Source organism: Chlorocebus sabaeus, chromosome 9 (genome assembly GCF_047675955.1).
Source record: "Chlorocebus sabaeus isolate Y175 chromosome 9, mChlSab1.0.hap1, whole genome shotgun sequence".
Classification (NCBI taxonomy): Eukaryota; Metazoa; Chordata; class Mammalia; order Primates; family Cercopithecidae; genus Chlorocebus; species Chlorocebus sabaeus.
The window spans coordinates 18,747,343-18,760,460 of NC_132912.1; the positions used below are offsets into that span (position 1 = coordinate 18,747,343).

Sequence of the window (13,118 nt, forward strand, 5' to 3'; positions counted from 1 at the left end):
TCAAAAAATAAAATTCTACAAACATATCAGCTATGAAAGCAGAAAATAGGTTACTCTGTATTTTTGCTGCAGCTCAAGAAAAAAGTTTTAATTTAGCACTGAAAATTCATATGAAATACAAGTAAACAAATGAAATAAAACTTCGCAGAAAGGGGGAGGAAAAACATCACTGCACTAAATGGACCTAAAATACATTATTCTCAAGGTCCTCGGGCCCATTCCTAGTCTTCTTTCGTATTATTTTCCATGACAGAGTCTAAAGTCTGCATTTCTAAGTTTTTGAATTCCTGTTATCTATAGAAAGTTGCTAACAATGGGGAAACTTAGTCTTATCACCAAACAGTTAAAAAGCTCCCTGTGACAAACTTTTATTGAGAAGAATATAATTTGGAAATGAAGTTCTTACAAACCTGGGTCCAATAACAGGAATAAGTAAGACATCCTGAAGGTCTGGATGTTGAAGAATAGGAATACTTAATCCGTTAAACTGCTGTTAAAAATAAACATGATTATAAAGCAATTCATACATCTGATACATTTCAACTTAAGGAACTTTTCAGTATCATCATCTACCACAGCATGAAGCCCTAGTAGCTTTGGGGCACTTTCACTTTATTCCACGGGATACTATAAAAATCCAAAAGACCTCAAAACAACAGTGTTTTCTCTATTTTAATTCTGAAGTATCCTGACTTCTTTATAAGACTCAATTTTGCTTACTATTTGGCATTATAAACACAAACCATGGTTACCTTAAGTGATTTATTTTAAAAACTTTTATTTAATATAGAATTACATGTAGTATTCCGTTAAGAAAAATTTCTGAATAGGATGTTAAAGACTGAGATTACTATTAATAAATACTACCTAATATACACAATTAACACTGGCATCCATGTCAGTTTTGGTGAGGAAAAGAAATGTTTATGGTAGAGGTTCGGGATTTTCAGTATTCTCTATCATAAGGGAACCGGAAGACTGTCACACTGAAAGCAGGTACAGGTGCGGGAGCCAGCTCACACCAGCTCAGGAGAGTCACTGCATGCATCTCTTTCCAATTCCATGGTCATGCGTGTAACTACCAAGGAACCTGGTGAGTATTTATACCACAGAAATCAACAAACATTACTTTAGGACACGTGAACTTTTCAACATGAAAGGAGAAAGAAAATCCACAGCCTAAAGCCTCCTCCAAGTACTCTTTCTTGCTAGAATTGGGTACTGCTTTACCATTAGTTTCCTGTCTAGTGACTTTGACCCATGTTTCCCTGTACAATGTTAACCCTCAAGGAAAGGGGCCCAAAGCCCAGAGTGACTGATCCTAGCCCATGGGATCTTGTATATCCAGACTAGAATACTAAAATATCCAGGTTCTGGAAATCATTTGTTATGAAAAAAAATAATAAGGCCGGGTGCAGTGGCTCACACCTGTAATCCCAGCACTTTGGGAGGCCGAGGTGGGCAGATCATGGGTCAGGAGCTCGAGACCAGCCTGGCCAATATGGTGAAACCTCACCTCTACTAAAAATACAAAAATGTGGTGGGCGTCTGTAATCCCAGCTACTTGGAAGGCTGAGGCAGGAGAATCGCTTGAACACAGGAAGGAGAGGTTATAGTGAGCCAAGATCGTGCCACCACACTACAGCCTGGGCAACAGAGTGAGACTCCTTCTCAGAAAAAAAAAAAAAATCTGGATCTGAGTTATGGATACTTCCAGCGGGCCTCAGAACAATTTCCTTTTTGTTAGCTGAAAACATACGCATGACTATGGAAAAGTAATGATTTTAGTTGCTTAGGGCAACTACTTATGTTTTATGCCTGTGATTACTCTCAATAAGATTATCACTATCAATAAAAATCAGATTAATTTTTTTAAAGTCTTATTTAATTATTATACTAAGGTTTGGTGTCATACACTGAGATGCCATAGCTGGTTCTTCTTATGACATGGTCGTCTATTACAACTTGATACTTATATAATTATTCTTAAGGAGAGTATGACAAAGAGTCCATAAATGTAATAGAGATTTTTTAAAAGGGGATAAGTGACTCAGTGATAATTTTCTGAAGTTTCCCAAATAACTAAACACAGCTTGTGATTTACAAATGGAAACCCTTTAATGATGGTTGCCTCCTGCTTTTAGTTCGGATACAAATAAGGCAGAAATGAGTCTGCTGACGCCCACCAGTTCCATGTTACAAGTCACTGAATAACTACAATATGCAATTTCTGTGGTACCTCTCAGCATCTATTTTTCCACATCCTACATTTCTTCCAAGGTAAATTTCAGTGTACAGTGTAAGAAACACATAAGGCAAAGCTTTCAAAAGCAAAAAAGTATACACAAGGTAACTCAAAAACATACAAACAAGATAACTCAAATACTTTTCTGCTTAGAAGTCATAAATGCCATTTTATAATACTGTTTTCATCTGTAAGACGAATATTTTGCCAAAACTATTTTATTGTTTGGATGAGGTGCTCAGCACCTTTTTTTTTTTTTTTTTTTTTTTTTTTTGAGACAGAGTCTCATTCCATCACCCAGGGTGGAGTGCAGTCATGCAATTTTGGCTCACTGCAACTTCCACCTCCTGGGTTCAAGGGATTCTCATGCCTCAGCCTCCTGAATAGCTGGGATCATAGGCATGTGCCATCATGCCCGACTAATTTTTTTGTATTTTTAGTAGAGACAGGGTTTTGCCATGCTGGCCAAGCTGGTCCCAAAGTCCTGGCCTCATGTGATCCACCCACTTCAGCCTCCCAAAGTGCTAGGCGTGAGCTACCACACCTGACCCAACATCCATTTTTTTATGTCAATTAACAATATAATCTCACAGGTACTTAATATGTACCTCCTTATCTCTGGGCTTATCTCAGCTATACCATCTGTCTTCCTGGTCATTATATGCTGCTTATCACAAAGCCACAGGTTTTTAAGGTTAGACTGGACTTTTTCACATTTATTTTAATGATGAAGCTACTGTGGCCCAGTTTAATGGAGCCCAGAGGGGTTTAAGAGCTATTTAGTCACCAAAAATGAATAAATTTAGAATCAGAAGTACTAGGTTTAAGTTCTAGCATTACCACCTAGGATAATTTTGAAGAATTTACCATTCATGATCCTCAATCTCCTTATCTATAAAATTGGAAGTGTATTATATCATTCATAAAATTTTAATGGAGAACATGGCAGACTGCAAAAATGTAATTATGTACAAATGACAGACAATTTCCACAAACCTTCTGAAGTTCATCAAGTAACAGATTTTTCACATGTTGTACTGAGGCTAAATGTGTATTCACTCTGACAGTTGTAAATGACGGAGGATGTGACAGGTGCTTTAACAAAGTTTCAAACTTCCTTTCTGCTTCTTGTTTACCTAAAGCCGTCACAATCTAAAAAGAAGAAGTTAATGTTTAAATTTCCTGAGAATTAAAAACAGTCAGCAGAACATGCTTATATATTAATTCCATCTAATGAAACATCGCTTAGCAATTGTTCAGCTCCATTCTATTTTGCTGTATTGTTTATATGTTAATAGCACTAAGGAAATAGTAATACTTCACAGGGTTCTTGGGCTTAAACGTGGTAATAAACATCTAAGAAAATGCCTGAAATAAAGGGCTTAGAAAAACATTGCCTAAACTTCAAAGCATTATGCACATTTTCCAAATATTAAAATCTGCTACATTTACTCACATAAATTCAAAAATTCAGTCTATTTATAATGCATTACCATTACAGTATCTCTGTAGAGCTAACATTATATCCAAGTTAGCTAGATGTTGCTAATTAGCTAACATCATCTCCAGCAGCAAACTGCGTGGTATCCTTTTAAAACCCCAATATTTAAAGAGTAAGTAACACTGATATAGTCACTGTCATACAAAGATTCCCCTAGGACATCAGCTTTTTAATATGGTATTATTAAATGTAACAAATATATATTGTCCAAAAAAGATGAGTAGCAAAGACACCTGTCAGATATGACGGTATAAAGACTCAAACAACAATATTCCCTTGTAATTAACCGAACCTTTTCAAATAACATATTTTTTTTTTCCCTATTTGACTAAACCCTGCTTTACAGAATCTTCACAAACCACTTGTTAGCCTACTCATCCACTAGCCTTAAAAGTATTCATACTTTCTCAAGGTTTAGTCTTATCAAAGCTGAACTTTCAGCCTGGGCAACATGGTGAAACCCCATCTCTACAAACAATACAAATATTATTAGCCAGAGTGGTGGCCCCTGTCGGAGGTCCCAGCTACTCGGGAGGCTGAGGTGACAGGATCACTTGAGTCCCAGAGGTCAAAGCAGCAGTGAGCTGTAATCACGTCACTGCACTCCAGCCTGGGCAACAGAGCGAGACCCTGTTTCAAAAAAAAAAAAAAAAGGCATAAAACTTAATATTCTTTCCCTTCAATACTTTTCACAAAGGCATAGCTTTCCATTTTGTAAAACCATACCATTGATGAGGCTCTGAGGCAGAAGGAGTGTCAAAAGAAAGACGTTTGGATATTCTTTATAAAACAATGTTCTCCATTTTAAAACCAGCTGAAAAAAATTGTAGAATGCCCCTACTTCTCTTAATATGTGCCTTATATTTTAAGTCCCTTGAAATCAACAGAATATATTTTATCTTTCCACACAGTCTAGTCTCTCAACATAATCTTTGGAAATGAAACATAGGAATCAAATCTAAAAGGCATGGCTTCAATAACATATTCAAAAATGAGCAACATTTAAGTGGTGTTAACCTGACTAAAAAAAACTAAGGATTTCAAAAAAAATTTGCTTAGAGGCAACGTGGTTAAGTGGAAGAGAGGACAGGCTTTGCAATCAGAGACAATCAACATTTACTGAGGACTTCTGTGGCAGGCACTGCCAATAGCAAACAAAATTAACATTTTTTGAAGACTTACATGCCAAAACAATGCTAGTTGTTTTCATTTACGTTTAATATCCTAAAACAACCTGGTAAAATACTTTTAATTTGACTAAAAAATTAAAGATTTGGAAAAAACAAAGTTGCTCAGAGGCAGCATGGTAAAGTGGAATAGACAACAGGCTTTGCAGTCAAAGACAATCAACATTTACTGAGGACTTTAGCAAACAAAATTAACATTTTTTGAGGACTTACATGCCAAAACAATGCTACTTTTTTATTTACTTACGTTTAAGATCCTAAAACAACCTGGTAATATATTTTTAACCATTCTCAATTTTTCGCAGAATAGAAAAATCGAGGTTAAGCCACGTAAAGTAATTTACAAGGCACCAGAATGCAAATCAAGTGCCTAAGATTCAAAAGCTGTACCTTTGTTCATTACACCTGAACTCTTTCCCTCCAGATTTCAATAGTTACTTGATAGCCGTGTCAACTTGGGTCAGTTACACAATTCCTTTATCAGTCAGTTTTCTTATCTATTAAAATAGGAACAAACCTCCACGGAAAAAAAAAAGATTGTCAAGAGTAAAGATGCAAATAACCTAGCACAACTGTTGGCACTTAAGAGGCACTCAAAAAATTACAGAATCCTTTTCACCTGAGTGCCAGAGCGAGCGCTCTTTTAAAATTCGACTTGAGTTCTTGAAGACAGGGACTTTTTCTTGTTCATCCTTGTAACCCTTTGAGTCATGCTTGACAGGCACATGCGTTTTTTCCCTTCCTTTCCACTCCTAAATGTTAAAACATATACCTTATTCACTTCGAATCTCAGTAAGCTTTAATACCTGTAGAAACATATTGGTATTTTTACACTTGATAGACAAGTAGTAAGAAACGATGGCTGTCAAGATTTCCCTTTACACTTTTTTCTATTTCTCTAGAGTGTGTGAATATTTGAGTTTTTGCAAAATATCACCTAACATCTTTACCTACCTCCTTATTCACAAAGCCTTCCTTAAGATAGTTTTCAACCTCGGGTCTCAAAGATATCTTAGGGAAAATAGACATTTTTCCTGTTGTTTAGTTCTCCACCAAGAGAAATGCTGGAAAACGGTGTTTTCTTTCCGAATTAATAGTGACAAGTGTCTTGACACCAGATGCTCCGGAAAATCTTGCCGATCATGCTGAGTTAATTTCGGAAATGCAGAGGTACACGCTTTCTCAAGCCTAGCCGATTAGAAGGGGCTGCCTGGCTTCCACCGCACCTCATCGAGGCAATGTTTTCTCGTGGAGATGCTCACGGAAATCACTGGGCCAATGCCGCTCACGTTGCAAAGAACCAAAAAAAGAAAAAAATGCTTAATAACTGAATCTGTGGTGAAACGGAAGCAGATCAGTAAGCCAGGCTGACAGCAGCTCCCTCGCTTTATCTTTTCTATCAATTTCCAAACACGCGCCCCTACTTCTCGGCGGAAAGTCGCTTCCGGCTTACGTCACGTCCAGCGCCTGCGGCCCACCCCTCCCTTTCCGGTCCCCCAATCCGCAGGCCCAAGTTTCCCCAACGCTACGCTACGCCACGCCACGCCCCCGGAGGTTCCAAACTCTGCGTGAGGCGCTTTCACCTGCCTCGGGTTAAGTAGGCAGTGGCCGCTGGCGGAATGGACAAGGATGTCTAGTTCCTGGTACTGGAGGGCTGGGTGCCAGGGGCAATGGGGAACTGTCAAATGGTGTGGGTTGAGTGGAAGATGTTGCTGCCTGAAAAAAGGCAGGGCCCAGTTGCTGTCCTGCCGGATATCCTCCAATTAAAGGATGAGGCCAGAATTTGGGCGCATCACCACCGTTTGATTTCATGAAATGATTTTACCTTTCTCAGGCATACAGATCTGACTTCAGTTGTGAAGTTTATAGAGTTCATATTTTTGAAAGTTGGGTTAATGGTGTGTTAATAGCCAATGCTAAGGTAAAACTTAAAACCCACAGATAGTGTTTACAGTTAGTTATAAGGCTGCTACTTGTATCATAGTTGACATATTCTTTAGAGCTTGAGAGACCCTTGCCATGATTTTTTTTTTCTGTTTTTTTTTCTTTTTGGTCATAAGCAGACAGAGATATAGATTCAGAGAACGAGGATACCTAACCAAACTCACTGAATCATTTTATAATTGTACAGGAAAGTCAAAATAACTCTCCTATCACCTTGACACATGTTTTTCGCAGCACACCATGCTAATTTACACATAACTATAGGAAAGGGGTTTTCTTATTGTTTCTCTTTAATTTTCACACCGAATTATACACACAGACACACACAGAACAGGTGCTTTCTATGACACACCAACTCTTTACCAGAAAGAGTAGAAAATAATGTATGACCATTATACCATGCAACAACCTGCAAGGTGTTTAGCATTTTCTCTTTTTTTTTTTTTTTTTTTTTTTGAGACAGAGTCTGTCGCCCAGGCTGGAGTGGAATGGTGGGATCTTGACTCACTGCAACCTCCACCTCCTGGTTCAAGAGATTCTCCTGCCTCGGCCTCCAGAGTAGCTAAAATTACAGGCATGTGCCACCAGGGCCAGCTAAATTTTGTATTTTTAAAGACAGGGTTTCACCATGCTGACCAGGCTGGTCTCAAACTCCTGACTTCAAGTGATCTGAGTGCCTAGCCTCCCATGGGATTACAGGCGTGAGCCACCGCGCCCAGCCTATTTTCTCTGTTTTTAAAGAGTAAATCAAGGTTCCCAGGGTTGAAACGACTCTCCATGGTCTCACAAATAAAAAGCCAGAATAAAGGCTAGTAATTTGGCTTCTAGAGCCAATACCTTGTCTTTGACCATCGCATATTTCTGCAATAAATCCATGAGATTCTTTCATGGCTAAAACATCTGAAAGTGATAAATGTCTAAATCAGACGATTTCCAGAGGAATTTCTGTAGCCTCAATTTCATGGTGAACATAGCACCACTAATGGCCAGAAATTACTTCACTAGTGCCACACACGGACAGTATTGAGGACATTTAGACTTTTTTGTTTGTTTGAGATGGAGTCTCATTCTTTCGCCCAGGCTGGAGTGCAGTGGTGCTATCTCAGCTCACTGCAACCTCCGCCTCCCAGATTCAAGTGATTCTCCTGCCTCAGCCTCCCCAGTAGGATTATAGGTGCCCACCACCATGCCTGGCTAATTTTTGTATTTTTAGTAGAGATGAGGTTTCACCATGTTGCTCAGGCTGGTCTCGAACTCCTGAGCTCAAAGTTATCCACCCATTTCGGCCTCCCAAAGTGCTGAGATTACAGGCATGAGCCACCACACCCGGCCATTTAGACTATTCTTGACTAGATGTTATTGTAATGACAGTTAATGTTGATGAAGATATCTCTTGGTATCCTAAGGCTGGATCCAAGAAAAGCATATTACAAATCAGAGGTTGGCATAGTCGATATGTGCTATGTAAGCAGTGGAAAACAACTCCATGAATAATACACCCATATAAGATTTATTTAGGCTACAAGTTCTTAATAGGGGTGATATGGCTCCCTAGGGTGTGGGGAACTCAGTGGGGACTGAAACAATCTTTGATATAATCTCACTTTTAATTTTTAGTTTGTGGAACTCCAAAGCTTAACCTTACCAAAACAATCATTCCTGAGCATTTAATTTCGTGGTAGGGGTATGGGAGAATTAATGGGAAAAAATGTCTAGAAAGGCTCTTTAGGAGGATGATAATTTTAAAAGGTTGATAAAACACTGATTTAGGTGATCACTTCCCTCAAGTCACCCAGGCTGGAATGCAATGGCATGATCTCGGCTCACTGCAACCTCCGCTTCCTGGGTTCAAGCAATTCTCCTGCATCAGCCTCCTGAGTAGCTGGTATCACAGGTGCCCGCCACCACGCCCAGGTAGACAGTAACTAATTTCTATGTAGACCTCCCTTTTTCTATTCTTCCAGGTTGCCTTTTTATTTCTTCTATGACAGGCATGCCTCTTTTTACTTGTCAAAATGTTATTTCAGATTGATCTTGGAAGAAAGGTCTTAATTCTGACTCTGGCTATCTCCATTCAAGGAAACTTCTTTCCTTCCTAATTTCAACCCTGCATGGTTCTATGAAAATAACATGACACCTATAGTCACCCATTCACCCATAAATCCAAACCTGTATTAGTACAGCAGCTCCAGTCTAAGCTTCTCAAATTTATTTGGCATTTGAGACACAATAAATTAGGGCCTATAATATCTGGAAAGTGGCCTGGCGCAGTGGCTCACGCCTGTAATCCCAACACTTTGCGAGGCTGAGGCAGGTGGATCACAAGGTCAGAAGTTCAAGACCAGCCTGATCAATATGTAAAACCCCATCTCTACTAAAAATACAAAAATTAGCCGGGCATGGTGGCGCATGCCTGTAGTTCCAGCTACTCGGGAGGCTGAGGCAGGAGAACTGCTTGAACCTGAGAGGCAGAGGTTGCAGTGAGCCAAGATTGTGGCACTGCACTCCAGCCTGGGCGAGACTATCTCAAAAAAAAAAAAAGAAAAAGAAAAAGAAAAAAAAATGGAAGGTAAAGGGAAGAATAAATATGATTTAGTTCAGAATACTGCCAGGATTAAACAAACAAAAAAAACAATCTTGGATTGGTTCATCTTTATTTCTAGAAATAATACTATATACCTTACCAAGAACTTCGCATTTTTCTTGCTGTACTTATGGAACACTGGAAATTAGCACCATAATTTGCTTTGGGGAACACTTCTCTGAAAACCCAGCAGTCCAACTGTTGCCAGACTTAAATCCCTGGCTACCTTATCTTGCACATATCCTTCCCACTTAAGTAAGGAACAAACAACATAGATTCTTGCAAAGAAAATGGTATCAATGTATAACTGAAGTTTAGCAAGGTTCCTGGTCAGTCTGTATCTTTGCAGTGTTTAAGAATTTGACCTCTGGTGTTAAGCTACTAGGGTGCAGATTCCAGTTCTTACAACCTCAGGCAAAGTATTAAAGTTCTTTGCACTTCAATTTCTTCATCTGTGAAACACAAATAATAGCTCCTGCTTCATAATTTTACTATAAACCAAACAAATTAGGTACAGTGCTTTAAACGGTGCTAGAACAAAGTCCTCTGTAAATGTTAGATAGTATCATCATACAAGTGTTATCATACATGTACTGAAGGAATGGCTATAGGATAGTGAAGTCATTTGTGAGGAAAGAACTGAAGTGACCCAAATTCTGACATGTCAAGAGAGTTTTTTATCTAAGGGAGGAGTGAAGATTTCAGGTGTTTAGGAAATGTAAGAGGCTCCACCCAAAGGAATGGGACTGTAGTAAAAAGGAGCAAAGCTGTTTCCAGAGAAGAGAGGACCAGAAACTTCAAGAAATTGACTCAGCTTCAAAAGCCAAAAACCTACTATAAATGGGTAATTTATAAGCCACCATGACTGCCACTGAGCAGCCAAGCCCTTAAAGGACTACATGTGTTGATGATGGAAGCTTTGAAGTACCTGTTGGAAAGAGCATTTATCAAATGTAGGAAGGCTGGTCACATTGAGCCCTAAACTACAGAAGAGATGTCAATTCTTATTGATTGAATTATGACCAAAGTCACAGACCTATGGCTATTTTGATCTAGTAGATGTTTTGAAACTCAGGATATTATGGCTTCTCTTTGTAAACATAAAGCAACTTTATCAGAAACTTATCAACGTACTTTTCAAAATGACAGGAGCGAGACGTGAATTTCTTTTATATTACTTACAACATCAAAAAATTGTTGGTCTCTCAATAGATATTTACGGAAGCAGATCATATTGATTTCCGACCATATGGCAGGGAGAATTTTCTGATGGGAAATGTATCAGTCACACCTAGTCTGGAGACTGATCAACTGAACTAAAATCACAATGGGCATTACCTTAAAGGTTGAGAAAAGCTTAAAAATGGTGCCAGCACTTTGGGAGGCTGAGGCAGGTGGATCATGAGGTCAGGAGTTGGAACCTGACCAACATGGTGAAACCCCATCTCTACTAAAAATACGAAACTTAACGGGGCATGGTGGTGCGTGCCCGTAATCCCAGCTACTCAGGAGACTGAGGCAGGAGAATCGCTTGAACTCGGCAGGCAGAGGTTGTAGTGAGCTGAGATCATGCCACTGCACTCTAGGTTAGGGTACAGAGTGAGATTCCATTTAAAAAAAGTAATGGACAAATTGATCAGAGTTGTATGAGTAATAAACTGAATTCAATTATAGCTACAGCTAGCTCTTCTAAGTATTATCTGAAGTTAGTTTATAATAGTTCCTTTTAAAAACATACTATAGTTTTATTTTTTAAATTCCCAAGTTGTTTGGCGTTTTTCTTCCTTGAACTCTTTAAAATATTTTGTTAAACTGGACAGAGATTTTACTGGGATTCCAATTTAATTAAAGGAAGTTATTTCCAATGAACACTTAATTAGTTATAATCCCTTTTTCTTTTTTTTTTTCTTTTTTTTGGGGGGGTTCAGACAAGGTCTCACTCTGTCACCCAGGCTGGAGTCCAGAGGCACGATCTTAGCCCACTGCAATCTTGACCTCCTTGGCTCAAATGAGCCTCTTGCTTCAGCCACCCCATTAGTTGGGACTACACATGTGTACCACCACATCCAGCTAATTTTTGTATTGTTTGTAGAGACAGGATTTCCCCATGTTGTCCAGGTTGATCTAAAATTCCTGGACTCAAGCAGTCCACCTGCCTTGGCCTCCCAAAGTGCTAGCATCACAGGCATAAGCCACCGCGCCTGTCCTACAAAATGTAATTGAAAATATTTTTTCTAATAGATCAACAGGTACATCAGTATGATTTCTGTTTAGATAATACACGACTATATTCTGTTAATCAATCATTACTTTTGATAATTGTGGCTAGTTTTCTTTCCCTTCAGTTTCTAAAAATTTTAGATTTCCAAATCAGCAAATAAAACTTTTAAATATGAAAAAATATTTTTAAAATATTAGAACAGTCCTATTGTCAGGTAAATTGTTCATAAGAAAGGTGTTAAAAGTAAGTTAAAAGTAAATTTTAACAAATTGAAAACTTCAACACTAAAGTTTTCTGGAATTTCAAAGAAGCAAAACCAATAAAAATATCAAGAGCCATGTTCAAATAAATACATTCATTCCACTTAGTTAAAAGTAGAAGGATAATTCTGTCTCTAAAATATCATAAAAATGTTTAAGCAATCTATATATTTTTTGCTTCAAATCTCTGAATTTTCTTTCTTTTTGGTATTTTTTTTAGAAGGAGTCTTGCTCTGTCACCAGGCTGGAGTGCAGTGGTGTGATGTCGGCTCCCTGCAACCTCTCCCTCCCGGGTTCAAGCAATTCTCCTGCCTCAGCCTCCCGAGTAGCTGGGATTAGAGGCACGCGCCACCACACCCGGCTAATTTTTGTATTTTTAGTAGAGACAGGGTTTCACCATGCTGGCCAGGATGGTCTCCATCTCTTGACCTCGTGATCCATCCGCCTTGGCCTCGCAAAGTGCTGGGATTACAAGCCTGGCGCCCGGCCAAATGTCTGCATTTGCATACCAAAATGCTTGCTTTTCAGAAATGGTTTCTTAGAAATCCGAAAGCCAGAAAAAAAAAAAAAGCAGAATGTGGTTTACATCCATGTCTAACAAGAAGCTGAAGAAGCTGTTAAAGAATCTAGTTTGTTTTGTGATAATGAAGCTAGGACTAAAAATGTCCTTTTAAGCCATTACTTACACAAACACAAAATTATTCACATTTATGGTTCAACTGATAGTCATGACAGTTACGTTTGCATAGGCTCAGTACATTATTTTTCCTCTACATAGGATGAAACTTGCCTTCATTGTCGTAACGTTGGAGCATATTATCGTGCATCTAAGTCTTAAAGAGTCTTTAAACTATAGCACTGGGAGGACATAAGTCATACATTCTCCTTGTACAAGTTAACTCAACAGTTTGGCATGTTAAAAGGCCACGTTGCCAAGGTTAAAATCCAACTATCTGACTGAAGTCATAGTCTCTTAAGGTTGCTCCTCCGTCAAATGGTTTCAAGGACATTCAATTTCGTTTCATTCCAGGCTGTGAAGCTTTTCAATGCTAGAACCTAACCATGGAAAGTGGAATTGAAAACAATTATATAGCGAATTGGCTTATGCGTGGATTTCGATCTGGGATCCACGAACATACTTAATGCTTGGCAAAATGGGGAGGGGCACTGTGTGTT

At 38.7% G+C, this 13,118-nt stretch overlaps 1 protein-coding gene across 4 annotated transcripts in view; it reads right to left on the reverse strand.

Annotated features, from left to right (window-relative positions):
• Positions 1-6,510, reverse strand: part of NSUN6 (NOP2/Sun RNA methyltransferase 6) — a 107,759-nt gene extending 101,249 nt beyond the window's left edge. Inside the window, exons 1-3 of one of the 4 annotated variants that reach the window (XM_037983382.2) lie at positions 5,888-6,510; positions 3,242-3,397; positions 411-487 (exon numbers count right to left, since the gene is read on the reverse strand). In XM_037983382.2, the coding sequence (XP_037839310.2) occupies positions 411-487; positions 3,242-3,397; positions 5,888-5,962 (308 nt within the window). In that variant the 5' untranslated portion in view covers positions 5,963-6,510. Of the gene's footprint in view, positions 1-410; positions 491-3,241; positions 3,398-4,149; positions 4,325-5,887 lie in introns of those variants that run through there. The other 3 variants (XM_008002433.3, XM_073018769.1, XM_037983385.2) reach the window with 3 other exon arrangements.
• Positions 6,511-13,118: the final 6,608 nt, after the last annotated feature.